The sequence below is a fragment of the Ceraceosorus guamensis genome (genome assembly GCF_003144195.1).
Source record: "Ceraceosorus guamensis strain MCA 4658 unplaced genomic scaffold IE81scaffold_65, whole genome shotgun sequence".
In the NCBI taxonomy this organism is placed as follows: Eukaryota; Fungi; Basidiomycota; class Exobasidiomycetes; order Ceraceosorales; family Ceraceosoraceae; genus Ceraceosorus; species Ceraceosorus guamensis.
The window spans coordinates 48,861-64,448 of NW_020290060.1; the positions used below are offsets into that span (position 1 = coordinate 48,861).

Genomic DNA, 15,588 nt, shown 5'->3' on the forward strand with positions numbered 1-15,588 from the left:
GAGAGACTGTCGTGCTACCATGGCGTCCATCGATAGTCGCATTGGAAATCGATTCCGATGCGCCTCCATCGCCACCCGAGAAGGATGGTAAAGTCTGACCACCGGTGTGTGAGGTACGCTTGCCAGATGTCGAGCTGTCTCCGTGAGTAGTGCGCTGTTGTTTGTGCGAAGCCACCGTTGGTGAGCGCGATAAAAAGGACGGTGGCGGATCTTGCGTCGACCCCCGCGACGACGCTTGAATTTTCGCAGGTACGTTGACTCGCTTGTCCCATGGCGAGGAGACACCGCTCGAGACTGACGAGACCATTCCACCACGGTAAGTAACACTTTTAGCAGGATGCGTGTCCTTTCCGGTGCAGAGGGAAGATGGAGTGCTGCGTGAGGAGTTGTGGCGTGCGCCTCATTCACTCTACAATGATGTTGTATGCTGTAGTAGAGTCTGCGAGCAAGTGCGTAAGCGAGAGCTTGGAAGCGGACGGTCAGACTTGTGGCAGGCATCGGTCAAAGGAAGTGACGGCGTGAGAGCAAACAAGTCTCGGATGTGGCTCGAATAGCTTCAGCGCTGTACGTGAGTGATATGAGCTGGCAGCGAACGGCAGGGCAAAGCGGTAAGCAAGAGCAGGTCGTCCATCACTACCGAGGGACACAGTGGGCCGCGCTCTATGAGATAGCGTAGGTGAAGTGCCCAGAAAGCAATGCAAGGCACCACGCTGCTGACGTCTATATCGTCGTGAGGTCGCGCTGAGTTGGGCGTCGCGCCGACATTGCAACCCTTGGCACCGCGTGCCACAGATGGAGAACGCGGTCTGGTGTCGGTGGTGCTGGCATTAGCGTAGCCTCCGCCCTGGAAAGTGTGATGATTCAGTGGTCAGATTGGTCATCCGCGGCATCTTCCAAAACACGTCGGTGCACGCTGATCGAGGTGACCTATACCCTCAAGCCCGTACGCGGTGCACACTTGATTTGTCTCTATATGAGCACTCGCGACTTTTAACGTTCGCCTCGTAGCACATAGCTCCTCTATGTGGCGCCGTTGATAGCAGCTCGCAAGTTCACATGCGGTGCCGAGTGTGAATCATTACCTGCAGCTCACCGTGGGCTGATGTACAGCCGACACAAGGGAAAAGGGACGAATTGCGACCGCTGCCGTGATGAGGAGCTCCGTGCTACCATGCAAGCATTATGTATACTTGGTCAATATATGGCTCAATTAGCCCATACAGCAGCAGCAGCATGACGGTGATGACTCACCATTATATACAAAACTCAGCACGATGTGCGCTCCCGAGCCACCTATCCATATGTGTGCTAAAATGGATTGAGAAGAGATTCCGGCCGCCGCCGCCGCCGCCGCCGCCGCCATTGCGCGGGTAGCTATAGCTGCTGGAGTAAGAATATGTAGGTAGCCGAGATTGATTGATGCCGAGCGGAGGAGCGCTGCTGCTGCTGCTAAGATGCAATGCCCAAACTCAATCGCTTTGCGGACGGAAGCTTGCGCTCGATTGCGATCAGTCAACCAGTGAGACCTGCATATGCTGTTTTGTATGCTGCATATGTGTGTCTGCTCTTGATGAAAGAAGCTGAGCAGAGAGACGCGTTTCGACCTCGATATGAGTAGACGCGGCTATTCAAGTGATTGTACGCTGGTTGCATGCACACTCACACTCGTGGCTCTTGAATCGCGACTCCAACTACTTCCTGATGACATTCTCGGTTTCGCCTGTGTATATGCGGTACTCCGCGTACACATTCTTCTTTATGGCAGCCTCCAATCTAAGCGAGGCAGGGCACCTGACCACATAAATCTTGATGAACACTGGACGCAAGACTCGGAACAATAATCAGAATAGTGGTGGATCAGTAAGGATAACGCATTTGCTCGTGGGCCACGTCGAGTCCATGCAGGCAAAGGCGTGTGTATCGACGATAGTCAGCTGGAGCTCGACCGTCGTGGCTCCCTATGACGACGGATGCTGGACGCTCGTTCGCCGCCACATGGACGTGTTCAAGCCTTGAGTGACGTACACGGGGGGCTACATAGCTGTTGTGTCTTATCCCTCTATCGATCACATGTAGAATCGCGATTCGGAGTGCAGCATAGCGAGCGCATTCAAAAAGGACCTCAGAGCCGCATCATGGGTCGCTGCCCACTGCACGGGTCTGCGGATGGTACCTTACTCCAGGCGCATGTTGGGCAGGCATGTTTTGAGGACATGCCGCCGTCGCTGCGGATGCCATCCGCACGGGGCTGTGTGACGAGGGACAGCAGCCTCCGATGCATCCATCCTAGGGAGCATCTGCGCGCAATACGCGAAGGTGTAGTACAGTAGTGCACCGCCGTAAGGCGATGGTAGGCTTCTGTACTGATTCAGGAACCACCACACCAGTAGTACCTTGGACGAGGGATTGTGGAGCTTCTTCATGTATTATCTCAACAGTGCATGGCGTGGCAGGGGCTCCTTGACATTCGCTTATGCTGGCAAAGACCATCATCTTGGTACCGGCCTCACTCGTGCGCACGATGCGCTCGGGTCGTAGTTCTCCTCCATTGCAGGGGCAGCAAGGTCTAGGTCAAGACCGTTTGGATCGCGTTTCTAAAGCGTCTCCTACCCTGAACCGGTGCAGCATCGAGTAGACAGGTGTGCTTTGCTGGAGTATCTCACAGAGCCCGGATGTGTGGATGTGTGAATGGTTCAACGTCGTCTCGTTGCGAAATCTGGTCAGGGTCTTGATTGATGAGTGGGTTGTGGGTGTGTTGGCCGGGTGGTGAGTCTGCGGTGTTGCATGCATGCCTGCTGGTGCGTGATCCGCGCCGCGCATCATCAATCACGCACGGCGCAAGGGCACGCGCAGGCCTAACGGCCCACGTGTCTGAATCTCAACCAGAAGCCATGCTTGGAAAGCGCGCGCTCTCGTTCGTTGGCGGGACGATGCAGGCGCACGGTCAAGAACGATCGTCACTCGTGACTTGTGACTTGTTGACTCGCGGAAGCGCTCATCGGTCTAAGTCTTGAGTCTTGATTCGTGAGTCAAGCAATTATGAATCCAGCCGAGTTTCTACGAGGTGTCAAGAAACTTCGCGATCCGTGATCCTACATTCTTTGATACGTGAACTCGATCTCGCAAACGCTCGGCTCACAGCACCACCCTGGCTTCCTTCGCTGTTCCCCTACAGCCGGCTGTTGCCTTACATCGTTGGCGCTGGTAAATCGGCACCTCGCTCGGCACCTTCAGGAAACGATCCTTCCCACTCCTTCCTACCCTCGGCCAGATCGATCGAGTAACGATGGTGCTCTTGCCTGCTGCTCAAGCTACCTCTAGGCAAGCTGCCTCATCGGTTCTGCGCCCAGCTACCGCGGCCGCGTCTCAGCAATCCAGAGCTGTTCACGACTTGGTCATCAAACGCCGCACCGGTCAGCCTATCATCCGCGCTGGCCCATACGGAGGTGGTCGGTGAGTCGAGCTTGCTCATGGGTAGAGATCATGTCCCCATCTTCTTGCTGATACTTGCATGTGCGGCTCTTGCCACGTCAGATCGTCGGTGTCGGGTCATGTCGCGACGGTGTTCGGCTGCACTGGCTTTCTTGGCCGATACGTAGTGAACAGATTGGCGCAGAAGGGCACTCAGGTCATTGTGCCCTACAGAGATGAGGACGAGAAGCGACACTTGAAGGTCATGGGTGACCTTGGACAGATCGTGCCGCTTGTAAGTCAGCAATGGACAGGTGTGCAGGCTGCCTCTTGCTTGCCGATGAAGCACGCCGCTGGGCGGAATGGCCATGCGAAAGGCAGCCCTGAGCTGACTGAGCTTCAACACGTCGTGCTTAGGAATGGGACATTCGAAGCGATGAGCAAATCGAAGAGTGCTTGCGTCACTCTGATGTGGTGTTCAACTTGACGGGGAGGAACTACGAGACCAAGTGAGTGCAACGCCAGAGCCTCGCACAGGTGAAGTCGTCTCAGACGACTGACATCCAATTTGCTCGCGTTCAGGAACTTCTCCTTCAACGACGTCCACGTCTCTGGAGCTCAGCGAATTGCAGGAGTGGCGGATGCATGCGGAGTCTCGAGATTGATTCACGTGTCCCACCTGAATGCCGACAAGAACAGTCCATCCGCATTCTTGCGCACAAAGGCAGAAGGAGAGGAAGCTGTGAACAGAGTCTTCGAGGGCGCGACTATTGTGCGACCAGGATCTCTGTACGGCCACGAGGATCGCTTCCTGAATCAAATGGCAAGTAAGTAGCGAATCGCGGCAGGCTTGTTACAGTCTTTGGTGCGTCAGGGTGACAGGTAGCATGTCAACTGGGACGTTGCGACGGTCCAGTGCGCAGGAGGTGCCGAATGTCGGCCGGGGCGATGCTCTGCGAGCAGCGCTTTGAAGGCCGCATAGACTGCATTCGACGTTTCTTTGGCGCATTTGGTCTTATTGACACACAATCCCGTTTCTTTTCTTAGGCTGGCCAATCACCTGGCACGCAAACCACGGCCGAACAAAGCTGCGGCCAGTCCACTCTCTCGATGTCGCGCAAGCCCTCGAGGTGATCATGGATGCAGAAAATACGTCCATCGGACAGACATTTTCTCTGGCAGGTCCGAAGACCTACACTGTCTCTGAGCTTCTCAACCTCGTCCAGTCTTTAACCTTCAGGAAGTTGGTTCGCCCCTCTTTGAACATCCCCAAAGCAGTGCTGATGCTCGCTGCCAAAGCAGGCGACAAGGTGTGGTGGCCCATGCTCTCGCCGGATGAGGTGACAAGACGCTACATCGACGACTACCCCGACGCGCCTGGCACCAAGACCTTTGCCGATCTTGCCATCGAGCCAGACACCGTCGAGGAAGTTGCCATCACGTATCTTCGCAGATACAGATCTCAGCTGCATTTCGAGAGGCCCATCGAGACGGGTGGCGCACGCCTCAAAGGTGGCAAGCAGCCCTACAGAGTGGTGGACTAGGCTGTGCGTGTTTGCGGGGCGAGAGTCGATCCGCTTTTCAGACCTCTGTTTGATTCGAAAAGCAGCCGTCATACAATGCAATCCATAGACTGAGTATGGGTGAGCGTGCCAAGCCTGATGTGGTCCTCGAAGATTGTGGCTAAGCCCCAGAGTCTCGAGCTGGCTCGTGGCTTTAGAGCCATGGTATTCTTTTTGAGTGAAAAGTCGAAGTATTTTTGGACAGGCTTCTTCCACGTGACTCTATGGGCACGTAAGTCGAGTAACCGATTTAAGATCGCTTCGATTCACGATTCATGATTCTTCGATAGTAGTCTTGAATTCTTCAAATCAAGAATGAGTCTTTTCGCGACTGGCGTCTCCTTGTCCAAATCCTGTGTGCAGCTGCTCGCGCGAAGTCTGCTAGTCTCTGGAATTGCGGCCCTAGCTCGATCGTGAAAGCTGATCTGAAAAGTGTGCGGGGTGCTGCAAAGCATTCAGGGGGGGGCGAATGACTCGTGACTTTGGCAGCGCGGATCATAGGTAGCGCGAATCAAGGGCAATGTGGCGGTCAGTGGCAGGGTACCAAGGGCTCAGGTAGCACGGGCACGACAGCCTTCTGTTTGGGAATCATTCACGATTGATGAGGCACCAGGAGCGGTCGCGCGAGACTCTTCCTGCACTCTTCCCCACACACAGGGCGGCGGCAAGCGCGCAAGCTGCGAGAGAAGCACCGTAGGCCAGGCTCCCTATCCCCGATGATGCGCCGACCTAGCCAGCATCCGGCTCGATGACCATGTCGAGTGAAAATTGAAAGTGCGAGGAAACAAAGTCTGGCTTGCTACTACTTACCACTGTGACTTCTGTACTACTGCGCACAGTCACAGTCACAGTTCAGGCAAGGCTGCAGTCGCTGCGGGGGAGGCACCTGCTTCCGCTCTTTCCAAGAGCGCCTAGCCCGCATGCAGGCCTTGCCCTCAAGCTGCAGGAAGCTCCACGAGCCGCATGAGGTTCCGCGCACCTCGTCATGTGTCTGGGTGCCCGGGGCGGGGAAACACTTATTACCCCGACCAAGGCAGGCATATGAGCAGCCCTCATCAAGGGAAGCTTCATGCAAGTCGACGAACCCCACCCCGCGTCAGTCGTCCGCCGTTCAGCTAGACGACGACGGTTGGGTTTCTGCTGCGTGATTTGCTCTTTGCGCGCGCGCGCGCGACGGCGGTCGATCGTGAACAGGCAGAGAGAAAGAGGCGAGACGGACACCGGATTGGTGCGAGGTCTCACGCTGCTGCTCCTCCTAGTCGTCATCAATTTCACAGATGCTCGCGGCTGCCTCTTTTGCGCACGGCTGGACGCTCATCCAGCGTTGATCTTACACGCTCTCAACCCCCTCACTCCTTGTCCAACCCTTTCCTTCGCCGTTGCCGTGAGCCTCACCGTCTCCATTCCCTTCTACCGGTCCAGTTCGCGCTGCAACTGTTATTCCCAGCACGTGCGACTGTTTCACCTTGCCAGCTCCCCACTAAGCAAGTGCCCCAACCTGGAACATAAGAGCGTCGACTTCTACTGCCCCCCTCGCCACCCTTCATTATCATCAAGATGCAACTGTCTTTCGCTTTGGCCCTTGCAGGCGCTGGTGCGGTCGCGGTCTCCGCGCAGAGTGAGTTTTTGGAGGGTTCACCGCTAGACTGGGCTGGCCAAAAGTTGCAAAGCGCGTGGAAGGAAGGAGGCGAGGTGCTGGTGAGATCCATGACCAGTGCACGCACCCGAGCATCGTTGCGCATGGCGGCGTTTCGCGCAAGAGTCTTGTTGGTGCGACGGAGACAATCTGCGGTCAAGAGTTGCGTCCTCGAAAGATCGCGCTTGCGATTCATCCCAGGTCGAATGCCAGGCAAGGCATGCCTACCTCACGTTTGCCGGCTCTGCGCTTACCCATCATTGCCCACTCCTCCCACTTCTTCTTCTCTAGACTTGACTACCTACTCGATGCTGGCGCCAGCGACCACACCACGAATCTTGTCCACCGACACGGCTTTCACGCCACCTGTCACCTCCTCGGCATCTGGCACCATCCCCACGCCACAAGCCACGGTCAAGTCGTTTGACTGGAGCTCCGCTGCATCAGCAGCCGCCACGTCGGCTGCAAACCGAACCGCGTCCTCCAACTTCACCCTGCCATCTGCTACGGCCACCGCACCTTGGGTGGCCAACCTTGTGGTCCAGCAATCCAATCCTTACGTTTTCCAACAGCTCGACACGACTGACCTTCCCACTCTCAACTGGAACCTGGCCAACGAGACGGTGATCAACCGTGAAGCTATTTGTGCGCAGCAGACCAAGTTTTGTGCCACCGCTGGATGCGCAGAGGAAGGTGCGGTGATCAAGGAGAACTTCTGCGATGTGCAGAATCTCGGCACTCGCTGCACTTGCGACAAGGGGGCCACCAACCTGTCTCAGTACAAGTGGCCCGTCCAATTTGCGGACTGTCTCAACAGAGCGACTGCTTGCGGCGATGCTTGCGCATTGCCCGGCGGAACGACGGCGGCGAGGACAGCGTGCAAGAAGGCTTGCCAGAGCAACTTCCGCGAGACTTGCGGTCTGCCCGGACAGTACAGCGCCAACTACGCCGTCAACAAGCAGGGAGACAAGCCCAACCTCAAGATGATTCAAGGTGGATCGGCTGGCGACTCTGCCAATGCCGTCCGTACCAGCGTCGCCACATTGTTCGCAGCTGCCGCCGTCGTCGCTGTCGTGCTGGCAGCATGAAAGGCGCGACCTTCGCCCCGTAGTCATCTCATCACTTTCTCGTCACCTCATCTTTGCACCTGAATCGTCCTTGGCAAGGCGGTGTCGGGCTCATCGCATCTCCAACGCTGTTCACTCGATATCACGCTCGCTTGTACCGAGCACCTTCTGTTCGCCTACTCTTGATACCGCATCCACTTCTTTTTAGCACGCACTCCCTGCTCACTCTAACCTCTTTGTCGTCCTTTTTATTGTACCGCCTGCTTCGTCATATTTGGACGACACGGACTCATTCGATGCGCCTCTCGATGTGCGCTTGCTGCTCCGTGAATCTCATGCACATTCTGCATCGACCAGTAATTGGATCGAGCTACGCGCTGCGATGAATAGAGCTCGTGGGGGCCCGATGATCATAGCCTGTCCGGGACAGAGAATGCACAGCCTTCTGTGCAATGCACAACGAATTCACAGCTTGCTTTGCTTTGCGCTCTGAGATTTGACTTTCGCGCGAGCAAGGATAGCGCGACCTGCGCTGCTACCATTGGGTCTATCGAGCTGTTGTGAGATCCAGGCGCCAATTTGCGCCAAAGCGTCAAGATCGAGGCCAGTGTCGTACCCTGATTCGTGAAGCGCATAGACCACGGACTCGACGTCAACGTTGCCGCTAGCGCCTGCAAAGGGCCAGAGGGGTCAGCCTTCCTTGCTTTCTTACAGTCAATCAGGAGGGCACACTGGAGCGAGCGTTGCTCGTGCACTGCAGCCCACTCACCCGGCGAGTACGGGCAGCCACCGAGGCCACCAACAGCTGCGTCGACCACTCTTACGCCTGCATTGACCATCGCTAATACGTTTGCCACTGCTGATCCAAAGGTATCGTGGCAGTGCGCGGCGAAGCGCACAGAAGGTGCATGACGCGTACACTCGTTCAGCACATTGAGCATCTGACCTGGTGTCCCTGCACCAGTAGTGTCGCCTAGGCTGATCTCGTAACATCCCATCTCCAGCAGCGTCTTTGCAATTTTTCCGACGTCTGCAGGATTGACCTTTCCCGAGTACGGACAGTCCGCGACGACACTGATGTAACCCCTCACCCGAATCCCATGCCCTAGCGCTTTGCTGGTCACCTTGGACAACCGCTCCAAGGATTCATGGATGGTACAGTTCGTGTTGGCTTTGGTGAAGGCGTCGGTCGCGGCTGTGAAGATGGCAATCTCGTCTGAGCGTCCGGCCGCTCGACCTTTGGGCCCGACCATGTCCAGGAAGTTGACCAAGCCCCTGTCATTGGGCACCAAGAAGGGATAAGAGACGCCTTGCTTGACCGTCATTTGCTCTAGCACAGCTGCAGAATCTGCCATCTGGGTGGCCCTCTGTGTAAGCGCTATGGCTCTCGCACCTCATGCGCGCACCCTTCTCGCTGCGTATTCACCTGAGGAACCCACTTGGGACTGACGAAAGAGCCCGCTTCCACAGTCTCGACGCCCGCTTCCTCAACCAGCCTTCGAATCAGCTCAAGCTTGGTGGTCAGCGGGACGACTTGTTTCTCGTTTTGCAGTCCATCTCGAGGAGACACTTCTACAATCCGCACGTGATGAGGGCTATCCTTTCCCAGGCCTGGACTGAGCGCGATGCTGGCAAGGGCTCGAGAAGTAGCGCACGGCAGCAGGCTGTAAGCATCTGCTCTCGGGCGTGCCATGCTCAGGGCTCGAGTGACGCTTCTTGAAATCATCTCGAGTTCTTCGGCGTTATGGATTTGCTGGGACGCTTCTTGGGTGAATGCAAGCCAAAGACATCGAACCTGTGACCCTATGTATCGGACATTGCTTAGGTGCGCAACCGCTTCGATCGTCACACCCACCAGCACTTTGGGATGTAGCTGGGATGTGTGGAGTGGAAGGCAGGCAACGCGCACCGTATATACACAGCGTGCTAGCTGAGAGGAACCCGCACGGGGAGCCGAATTTGCCGTGATGCCAGTTCTCGCGCGAGTGAGCCCAAGCCGCTGTCCATTCCCCACGCAAAGGCATGAAAGTCGGCCCGGAAGTGCCGGCATGCCCTCCGCGCTCGTACGGACGTGGATGTGCTATAGGTGTGCCCACGACCCGAACCATATGATCGATGCGCATACAGCCAGCGGGGTCGGCCCAGCAGGAGAATATGCAATGTCCAGGAACCAGTCTCGAGGTCAGATCCCCTTTCCTTTCTCCCTAACACCCACAAGCCCGCGATTCTGGTAGCTAGGTTTCGAGCTTCTCTTCTGGAAATCAAACTAAAGCTGTGACACGACGATGGCGCAAAGGCTTCAACAATTTGCTTCTCACCTCGATCCGCGCACATGGTCAGGCAAAGGTTTGGCCCACGCCAAGCTGAAGAACGATGACGATGTGGTCATAGTGGCGACAGGCAGAACGCCCTTCTGCAAAGGGTTCAAAGGTCAGCTCAAAGACACGCCCTTCGACCTGCTCTGCCTTGAAATCTTCAAGGGCATCATTTCCAAATCTCAGGTCGACCCCAAGCTCATCGAAGACGTCGTGGTGGGGAATGTGAGGAACGACTTCAACGCGTACCACATTCGAGCTGCTGCTCTCGCCGCCGGCATCCCCAACTCAAGTCCCACCCTGGTTGGTCAGTCATCGGCGGCACCCGATCAGCATACATGGCTCCGAGTTGTTCTGACAGCTTCCTTCTCATCCCTCAGTCAACCGCTTCTGTTCCAGCGGTCTCATGGCTATCCGCACCGTTGCAAACCAGATTCAGACGGGCGAAATCGACTGTGGACTGGCGGTCGGCATTGAATCGATGAGCCAAGGCCCCTCGCCAAAGCTCAACTTCTCGCCCGAAGTGGAGAATGGAAGTCAGGAAGCGTTCGACTGCAAGTACCCCATGGGCTGGACAAGCGAGAACGTTGCAGGTGAGAATGATTTCATACTTCTTCAGCGCATCGAGCGAACGTTCAGTATGCTGAGTTGTGTCACGTTGCTAAGGCGACTTTAACATTTCGCGGGAGAGGATGGACGCCTGGGCGGCGCAGTCGCACCAGCGGGCAGCAGCAGCGCAAGCCTCGGGTACATTCGACGCAGAGATAATTCCAATCACGGCAATCGAAAAGCAGGGCGAAGCGCGAGTGCACAAAGTAGTCTCTGCAGATGATGGCATTAGATCAAACAGTTCTGCGGAGAGCTTGGCAAAGATCAAGCCTGCCTTTCCCCAGTGGCAACCGGCTCATACCACTGGCGGCAACGCATCACAGATCACGGACGGTGCGGCTGGCGTATTGCTTATGAGACGTAGCTTGGCCAACAAGCTGGGCAAGAAGGTCATTGGCAAGTACGTGTCTACCGCAGTCAGCGGTCTTGCTCCGAGGATCATGGGCATCGGTCCTAGTCTGGCTATTCCGAAAGTGGGTACAGTATTTCCCATCGTTTTACCCTCCGACCAGGCTGACGTGCACATGGGGTCGGCTCCTTCCAGGTGCTCGAGCTGAGCGGCATCTCCAAGGACCAGGTGGACCTGTTCGAGATCAACGAAGGTAAGCTGTGTTCCTGCGACTCAATCGCCATTTGCGCTGACACCTCATGCTGCATTAAATAAGCTTTCGCTTCGATGATCGTCTATTGCAAGGACAAGCTCGAGATTCCGGATGACAAGCTGAATGTGAATGGTGGAGCATGCGCTCTCGGTCATCCGCTTGGTGCAGTGAGTATCGGCGTGGGCATCTTCTTGCCGTCAATCCACTGATGGCTACTCTATTCGCAACATTAGACTGGTGCGCGTCTGGTCGTGACAATTTTAAACGAACTGGAAAGGCGCAATCAGCACGTCGGCGTCGTCTCCATGTGCATTGGTCTGTGAGTGCTGTGCACAGTCCGTCGGAAGGCGATCATGCAGCCGAGTGCGAACTTTTCTACAACTACATCGAACGCTGACAACGACCCCGTCATCTCTCTCCTTGTTCTCATTAGCGGTATGGGCGCTGGTGAGTACCGCGAGGCCAACGTGCGCGAAGTGACGAGTCCGCTGAAAGGTTGCTCCGCGCTCTCTTCTCTTTAGCTGCCGTAATCCTTCGCGAAGACTAAGGATTGTCTGGCCAAGTAGCTCGCTCCTTACGAATGGGGCTTGGCGCCTGCGATCGGCAGATGTAGGGTTAAGCTACTGTATTCATCATTGCCCCAATTTCTCAGAGTGTGCGCAGCTGAAGATGCAATTGTTGCAGCTGGTGTGGGGCGGGGATGTCGCAAATATGGGCATTCTTCACTCTGATTGAGATTCGAGCAGCATTTGATCAGGAGCAGAGGCATCGCTTAGTCTCTGTGAAGCTTTCATGTATCAGTCGTCGGATCTCCATGCGTGTTCTCATGTCAAGCGAGGTCTGTCGCTACCCGTCCGACGCGAGGTCGAAAGCCACTCTCGGAAGCCTTCATGCTTGGCTTGAATGCGACATTTCTTGGATCATTCGATGGAGCTTGGGACTATTCTTGCCAGTCAGCATTCAAGAGGTCCTCACTTGAAGTTCTGGGAACATCTGAAGCCACACGTCCGGTGTGGATGAGGTACGACTTGAGGTGATCGGCTGCCCTCTTTACCTTGCCAAGCCTACCGGTCAAGCCCCCGTCAACGCACACACGTTTTCATGGTCTTCTCCTCTCTCCACTCATCAAGATTCGGAATCGAGCAGGTCTTGTGATTGTGCAAGCAGTAGTCTCGCTCCAGAAGAGTCGCGAGTCCGAGTCTGCGCTCAAGAGTACATACCCCTACTGAAACAACGCGATTTGAAATTGCGCGCTGCACAAGATCGCGAGCCAAGAATTGATTCCTGAATAAATCAAATGCGATCAAATGATTTGATGTTTCTTGCGCCGCCATTTGAATGCCGAGAAATGGGGCACGGTGAAGATGGTTCTTTTGCAGCTCTAGGCAGTACGAGATGCCGAAGACCGCAGATAGGTGATGCAGAGTCTGAAAGGTTTCAAGATCGAAGGATCCGGTTCGTGGAAGCAGAGGCCGCCGCCGCCATCACGCTTCATCCTATACATCAATAACAATTCGCCAAGAACACACTCATCACTCTGCGGCCGTGTTCTGACGTTCTCATCCAAAGCAACAAGAAAGCAACACTCAGACTGCTCCATCGCCCTGTCGCCTCTGCTGCTTATTCTGCACGGTTCGCGCTTCTCTAGATCGAGAACGAGGGATGAGCAGCCTAGCGGCAGCACGACCCGCAGGTGAATGCGCAAGGGAGCGTCATCGGATGGACGAGGCTGCGCTCTGGGCGCTGCAGCAGCACATCAAGAATGCAGAGGGAGGTCAATCCATTCGACTCGTCTCCATCGTCCATTTGTGCTCCGCTCCAAATCGCTGATTACGCGCTAAAACTTTGTAGGTGTAGGCTTGAACATCAGTGGTGCAAGTGCGCCGTACGCGAGTCGAAGAGTAGAGCCCGGCCCCTACCTTGCTCACACCGAGATGCCGGCCGTAGCTTCGGAAGCTGCGCCAGACGGCAGAACGGATTCAGCGCGCGGACTGCTGCTGCGAGTCGCGACTCTAAAGAGGCGGACTTGGGATTTGGCTGTGATCGAGCACTGTAGCGCGACTCCTCGCACATCTTCGTTGACGGTGTGGAAATAGGGATGGGATATGAGCAAGCCGCCGCCCCTTGCCTCCTGCTACGGGTTCATGTGCCTGCTGATCTGCGTGATGCCTACCACAGACATTCACGATTCGTGATTGGAGCTGCATGTATGCTGTGTGCAGCTCGGGATGCAGAGCAGCTCTTGGTCGTTTCTGCTAGCGCGTCGGCGCGTCGTTGGTCTTGGCCCTTCGATCGCGTCTCCTATACAGCCCCCTCCCAGCAATGAATGTTCGGCTGCGCTCGACACGACTCTTGAGCAAGAATAGAGACGCGGGCAAACACAATCCCTGCATCGCCGGTACGGCAGGAAGGGGCTCGTCGCCCGCCCAGAACAAGCTCGCCCGCCATTTGCGTTCTTAAGTTGCCCTGGCACCAGCCCAATAGGCAGATCCGCTCGATGGTATATTCAAGAAAGCCGGCTTTTGAGTTTCAATGTCAAGAACTTTTTTTTTGAAATAAACTTTTCGAATCCTCCGCGGATTTGTAAGGGAAGGGATGCGCGTGCGCGCTCCCTCCTCGCATGTGTTTCAATCTGCTGCTGTAAATACTCGTGACTGGTGACTTCTATAGACAATAGTCAAGAGGGGCTCGCCATCACTCCATCACCATCCCTCCTCAACCCTCTTCACTCACCCATATCCGACACTCCCTCACCATCACAACCTACCTCCCACACGCGCAGCCTCCAAACCGCACCACCACCACAACCTCTGGACCGCATAATTAGTGATCTCACGTAACGCGACACGACCTGTCCAGTCTCACTTTCTTTTCGACCTTTCTGCTGTCTCCAAGCTCGTATTCGATCACGCTCACCTTCCTCCCATCACAATCTCACGATGAAGTTCAGTCTGGCAGCCGTTACCGCGCTCCTTGCCGTCGCTCAAACTGTGACCAGTACGGCAGTGATTACTCAACCGGTCGCATCCACGGACAAGAACGGTGGCAGTCGCCTCACCATTGAGTGGCACGACGACAACAAGGCCCCCACGCTGAAGGACTGGGGAGACATCAACATCTACCTCGCTGCTGGATCCCAGAACGTCCAATTCAAGCTCCAAGAAGTGGCTGCTGGCGTCAAGAGCACCGCTACTTCGAGACGTTTCAAGATTGACCCTAGCATCGGCGAGACTGGACAGTACTAGTGAGTAGAGCAGAGGCACCCGGATCAATGTACAGGGCGCGTTGGCTGGCGAGGCGATGCCGGTTGCGAGGACGCCGAGACTCAATTTACGGCGTTGGTCGCATGGCGCTTTGTTTAGCATGCTGCCCGCACGGACATTCATCCAATTACGAATATAGTCGCCGCGTCCCCTACATATTTGCTGACACTTCTCTCACTGCACCTCCTGTGTCCAGCTTCATCCGCATGGAGGGCACCAAGCTCGGAGCCAACAACCTCCCGCCCATGTCCTTCTCTGCCCGTTTCAAATTGGACAAGATGACTGGTCACTTCAACTCAACCGTCCTTGCGGCAGCGAAGGGCCAGGAGGGCGCTGCATCTCCTACTGCCGGCGCGGCAAAGGTGTCGTCTACCTCGACTCTCAGCACTCAGAGAGCCTCTGCGACCCCTCTCACCGGCAGCGCTTCTGCCAACCGTAGCTCTTCTAACACCTCGGGCTCGAGCTCGGCTGCTGGAATTGTCTTGCCCGCTCACTTCTTGAGCGCAGCTGCCGGTATCGGAGCTGCGGCTGTGGGAGCCGTGATGCTCTTGTAAAGACAGAGACGGAGCCTAGTGCCAAAATTTCTCTGGTCATCTACAAACGCCTGGTCTATCCTTGATTCGTCTCTCTCATCTTGGTTCCTGGTCATCCATGCATCCCTCTAGTACACCGGTCCGACGGCATCAGTCCCCATTTCGAAGCTCGTGGCTCTGCGACGTCCGCACATTTGCGCACACACACTCTCCCTCTTCTCCATGGCGCAGACTACCCGCCTTGTCTTTCGCGGATAACAATCGTGCATCCAACGTCTGACCGCATCGCTTGACACACCACGACTTCCGCTCGACGCTTTCGCTTGTGCATGCCCATCCACTACTGCCAGCTGTACATAGCTCGTCCTCTCTATACTCCCTTCGCAGTCGCTCTCGCACGAGAGCCTTGCCCTTGCATCTTTCCGTTGACCGGAAAGACCCACCGCAATAACATCCAACGCTCTCGCGCAACCATGATCACGGTCGTGTGAGTGCGATTTCATGGGCCTTGGCGTCAGGAAGTGACGAATGTGTGAGCAAGAGTAGATCTCAGAGGGGGGATCCGACGCAAAGTATGTCATTCGAACAGG

At 55.8% G+C, this 15,588-nt stretch overlaps 6 protein-coding genes across 6 annotated transcripts; 4 read left to right on the top strand and 2 right to left on the bottom strand.

The window, feature by feature from the left end:
- Positions 1-2,107: 2,107 nt before the first annotated feature.
- Positions 2,108-2,579, bottom strand: IE81DRAFT_219352 (hypothetical protein). The gene has a single exon (XM_025511027.1). The coding sequence runs from the start codon at positions 2,421-2,423 to the stop codon at positions 2,175-2,177; it is 249 nt and encodes an 82-aa protein (XP_025367665.1). The 5' UTR covers positions 2,424-2,579; the 3' UTR covers positions 2,108-2,174.
- Positions 2,580-2,986: 407 nt separating this feature from the next.
- Positions 2,987-5,059, top strand: IE81DRAFT_325507 (putative NADH2 dehydrogenase 40K chain). Its single transcript, XM_025514539.1, has 5 exons — positions 2,987-3,453; positions 3,535-3,706; positions 3,829-3,920; positions 3,994-4,238; positions 4,459-5,059. The coding sequence occupies exons 1-5, from the start codon at positions 3,287-3,289 to the stop codon at positions 4,953-4,955; spliced, it is 1,173 nt and encodes a 390-aa protein (XP_025367666.1). The 5' UTR covers positions 2,987-3,286; the 3' UTR covers positions 4,956-5,059.
- A 1,153-nt stretch (positions 5,060-6,212) lies between these two features.
- Positions 6,213-8,099, top strand: IE81DRAFT_325509 (hypothetical protein). The gene is made up of 2 exons (XM_025514540.1): positions 6,213-6,591; positions 6,901-8,099. Exons 1-2 carry the CDS (start codon positions 6,531-6,533, stop codon positions 7,695-7,697), a joined length of 858 nt encoding a protein of 285 aa, XP_025367667.1. The 5' UTR covers positions 6,213-6,530; the 3' UTR covers positions 7,698-8,099.
- IE81DRAFT_325510 (aldolase) lies at positions 7,930-9,557 on the bottom strand. Its single transcript, XM_025514541.1, has 3 exons — positions 9,103-9,557; positions 8,446-9,031; positions 7,930-8,347 (listed from the first exon to the last, which is right to left on the bottom strand). Exons 1-3 carry the CDS (start codon positions 9,367-9,369, stop codon positions 8,142-8,144), a joined length of 1,059 nt encoding a protein of 352 aa, XP_025367668.1. The 5' UTR covers positions 9,370-9,557; the 3' UTR covers positions 7,930-8,141.
- Positions 9,558-9,779: 222 nt separating this feature from the next.
- On the top strand, positions 9,780-11,990 carry IE81DRAFT_325511 (thiolase). The gene is made up of 8 exons (XM_025514542.1): positions 9,780-10,298; positions 10,372-10,584; positions 10,658-11,073; positions 11,145-11,202; positions 11,266-11,369; positions 11,436-11,521; positions 11,636-11,649; positions 11,724-11,990. Exons 1-8 carry the CDS (start codon positions 9,962-9,964, stop codon positions 11,747-11,749), a joined length of 1,254 nt encoding a protein of 417 aa, XP_025367669.1. The 5' UTR covers positions 9,780-9,961; the 3' UTR covers positions 11,750-11,990.
- Positions 11,991-13,932: 1,942 nt separating this feature from the next.
- Positions 13,933-15,504, top strand: IE81DRAFT_325512 (hypothetical protein). The gene is made up of 2 exons (XM_025514543.1): positions 13,933-14,446; positions 14,662-15,504. The coding sequence occupies exons 1-2, from the start codon at positions 14,142-14,144 to the stop codon at positions 15,017-15,019; spliced, it is 663 nt and encodes a 220-aa protein (XP_025367670.1). The 5' UTR covers positions 13,933-14,141; the 3' UTR covers positions 15,020-15,504.
- The last annotated feature ends 84 nt before the right edge of the window (positions 15,505-15,588 follow it).

Excerpts from the sequence above, each read along its gene's own strand:
- IE81DRAFT_219352 (XM_025511027.1), bottom strand. The coding sequence starts at position 2,423 with ATGAAGAAGCTCCACAATCCCTCGTCCAAGGTACTACTGGTGTGGTGG.
- IE81DRAFT_325507 (XM_025514539.1), top strand. The coding sequence starts at position 3,287 with ATGGTGCTCTTGCCTGCTGCTCAAGCTACCTCTAGGCAAGCTGCCTCA. Across the intron at positions 3,921-3,993 it reads GGGAGGAACTACGAGACCAA|GAACTTCTCCTTCAACGACG; the intron begins GTGAGTGCAACG and ends GCTCGCGTTCAG. Across the intron at positions 4,239-4,458 it reads CTTCCTGAATCAAATGGCAA|GCTGGCCAATCACCTGGCAC; the intron begins GTAAGTAGCGAA and ends TTCTTTTCTTAG.
- IE81DRAFT_325509 (XM_025514540.1), top strand. The coding sequence starts at position 6,531 with ATGCAACTGTCTTTCGCTTTGGCCCTTGCAGGCGCTGGTGCGGTCGCG. Across the intron at positions 6,592-6,900 it reads GGTCGCGGTCTCCGCGCAGA|ACTTGACTACCTACTCGATG; the intron begins GTGAGTTTTTGG and ends CTTCTTCTCTAG.
- IE81DRAFT_325510 (XM_025514541.1), bottom strand. The coding sequence starts at position 9,369 with ATGGCACGCCCGAGAGCAGATGCTTACAGCCTGCTGCCGTGCGCTACT. Across the intron at positions 9,032-9,102 it reads GTCCCAAGTGGGTTCCTCAG|ATGGCAGATTCTGCAGCTGT; the intron begins GTGAATACGCAG and ends AGGGCCACCCAG. Across the intron at positions 8,348-8,445 it reads TGGCTGCCCGTACTCGCCGG|GCGCTAGCGGCAACGTTGAC; the intron begins GTGAGTGGGCTG and ends GGCCCTTTGCAG.
- IE81DRAFT_325511 (XM_025514542.1), top strand. The coding sequence starts at position 9,962 with ATGGCGCAAAGGCTTCAACAATTTGCTTCTCACCTCGATCCGCGCACA. Across the intron at positions 10,585-10,657 it reads GACAAGCGAGAACGTTGCAG|GCGACTTTAACATTTCGCGG; the intron begins GTGAGAATGATT and ends CACGTTGCTAAG. Across the intron at positions 11,370-11,435 it reads TCGGTCATCCGCTTGGTGCA|ACTGGTGCGCGTCTGGTCGT; the intron begins GTGAGTATCGGC and ends TCGCAACATTAG.
- IE81DRAFT_325512 (XM_025514543.1), top strand. The coding sequence starts at position 14,142 with ATGAAGTTCAGTCTGGCAGCCGTTACCGCGCTCCTTGCCGTCGCTCAA. Across the intron at positions 14,447-14,661 it reads GGCGAGACTGGACAGTACTA|CTTCATCCGCATGGAGGGCA; the intron begins GTGAGTAGAGCA and ends TCCTGTGTCCAG.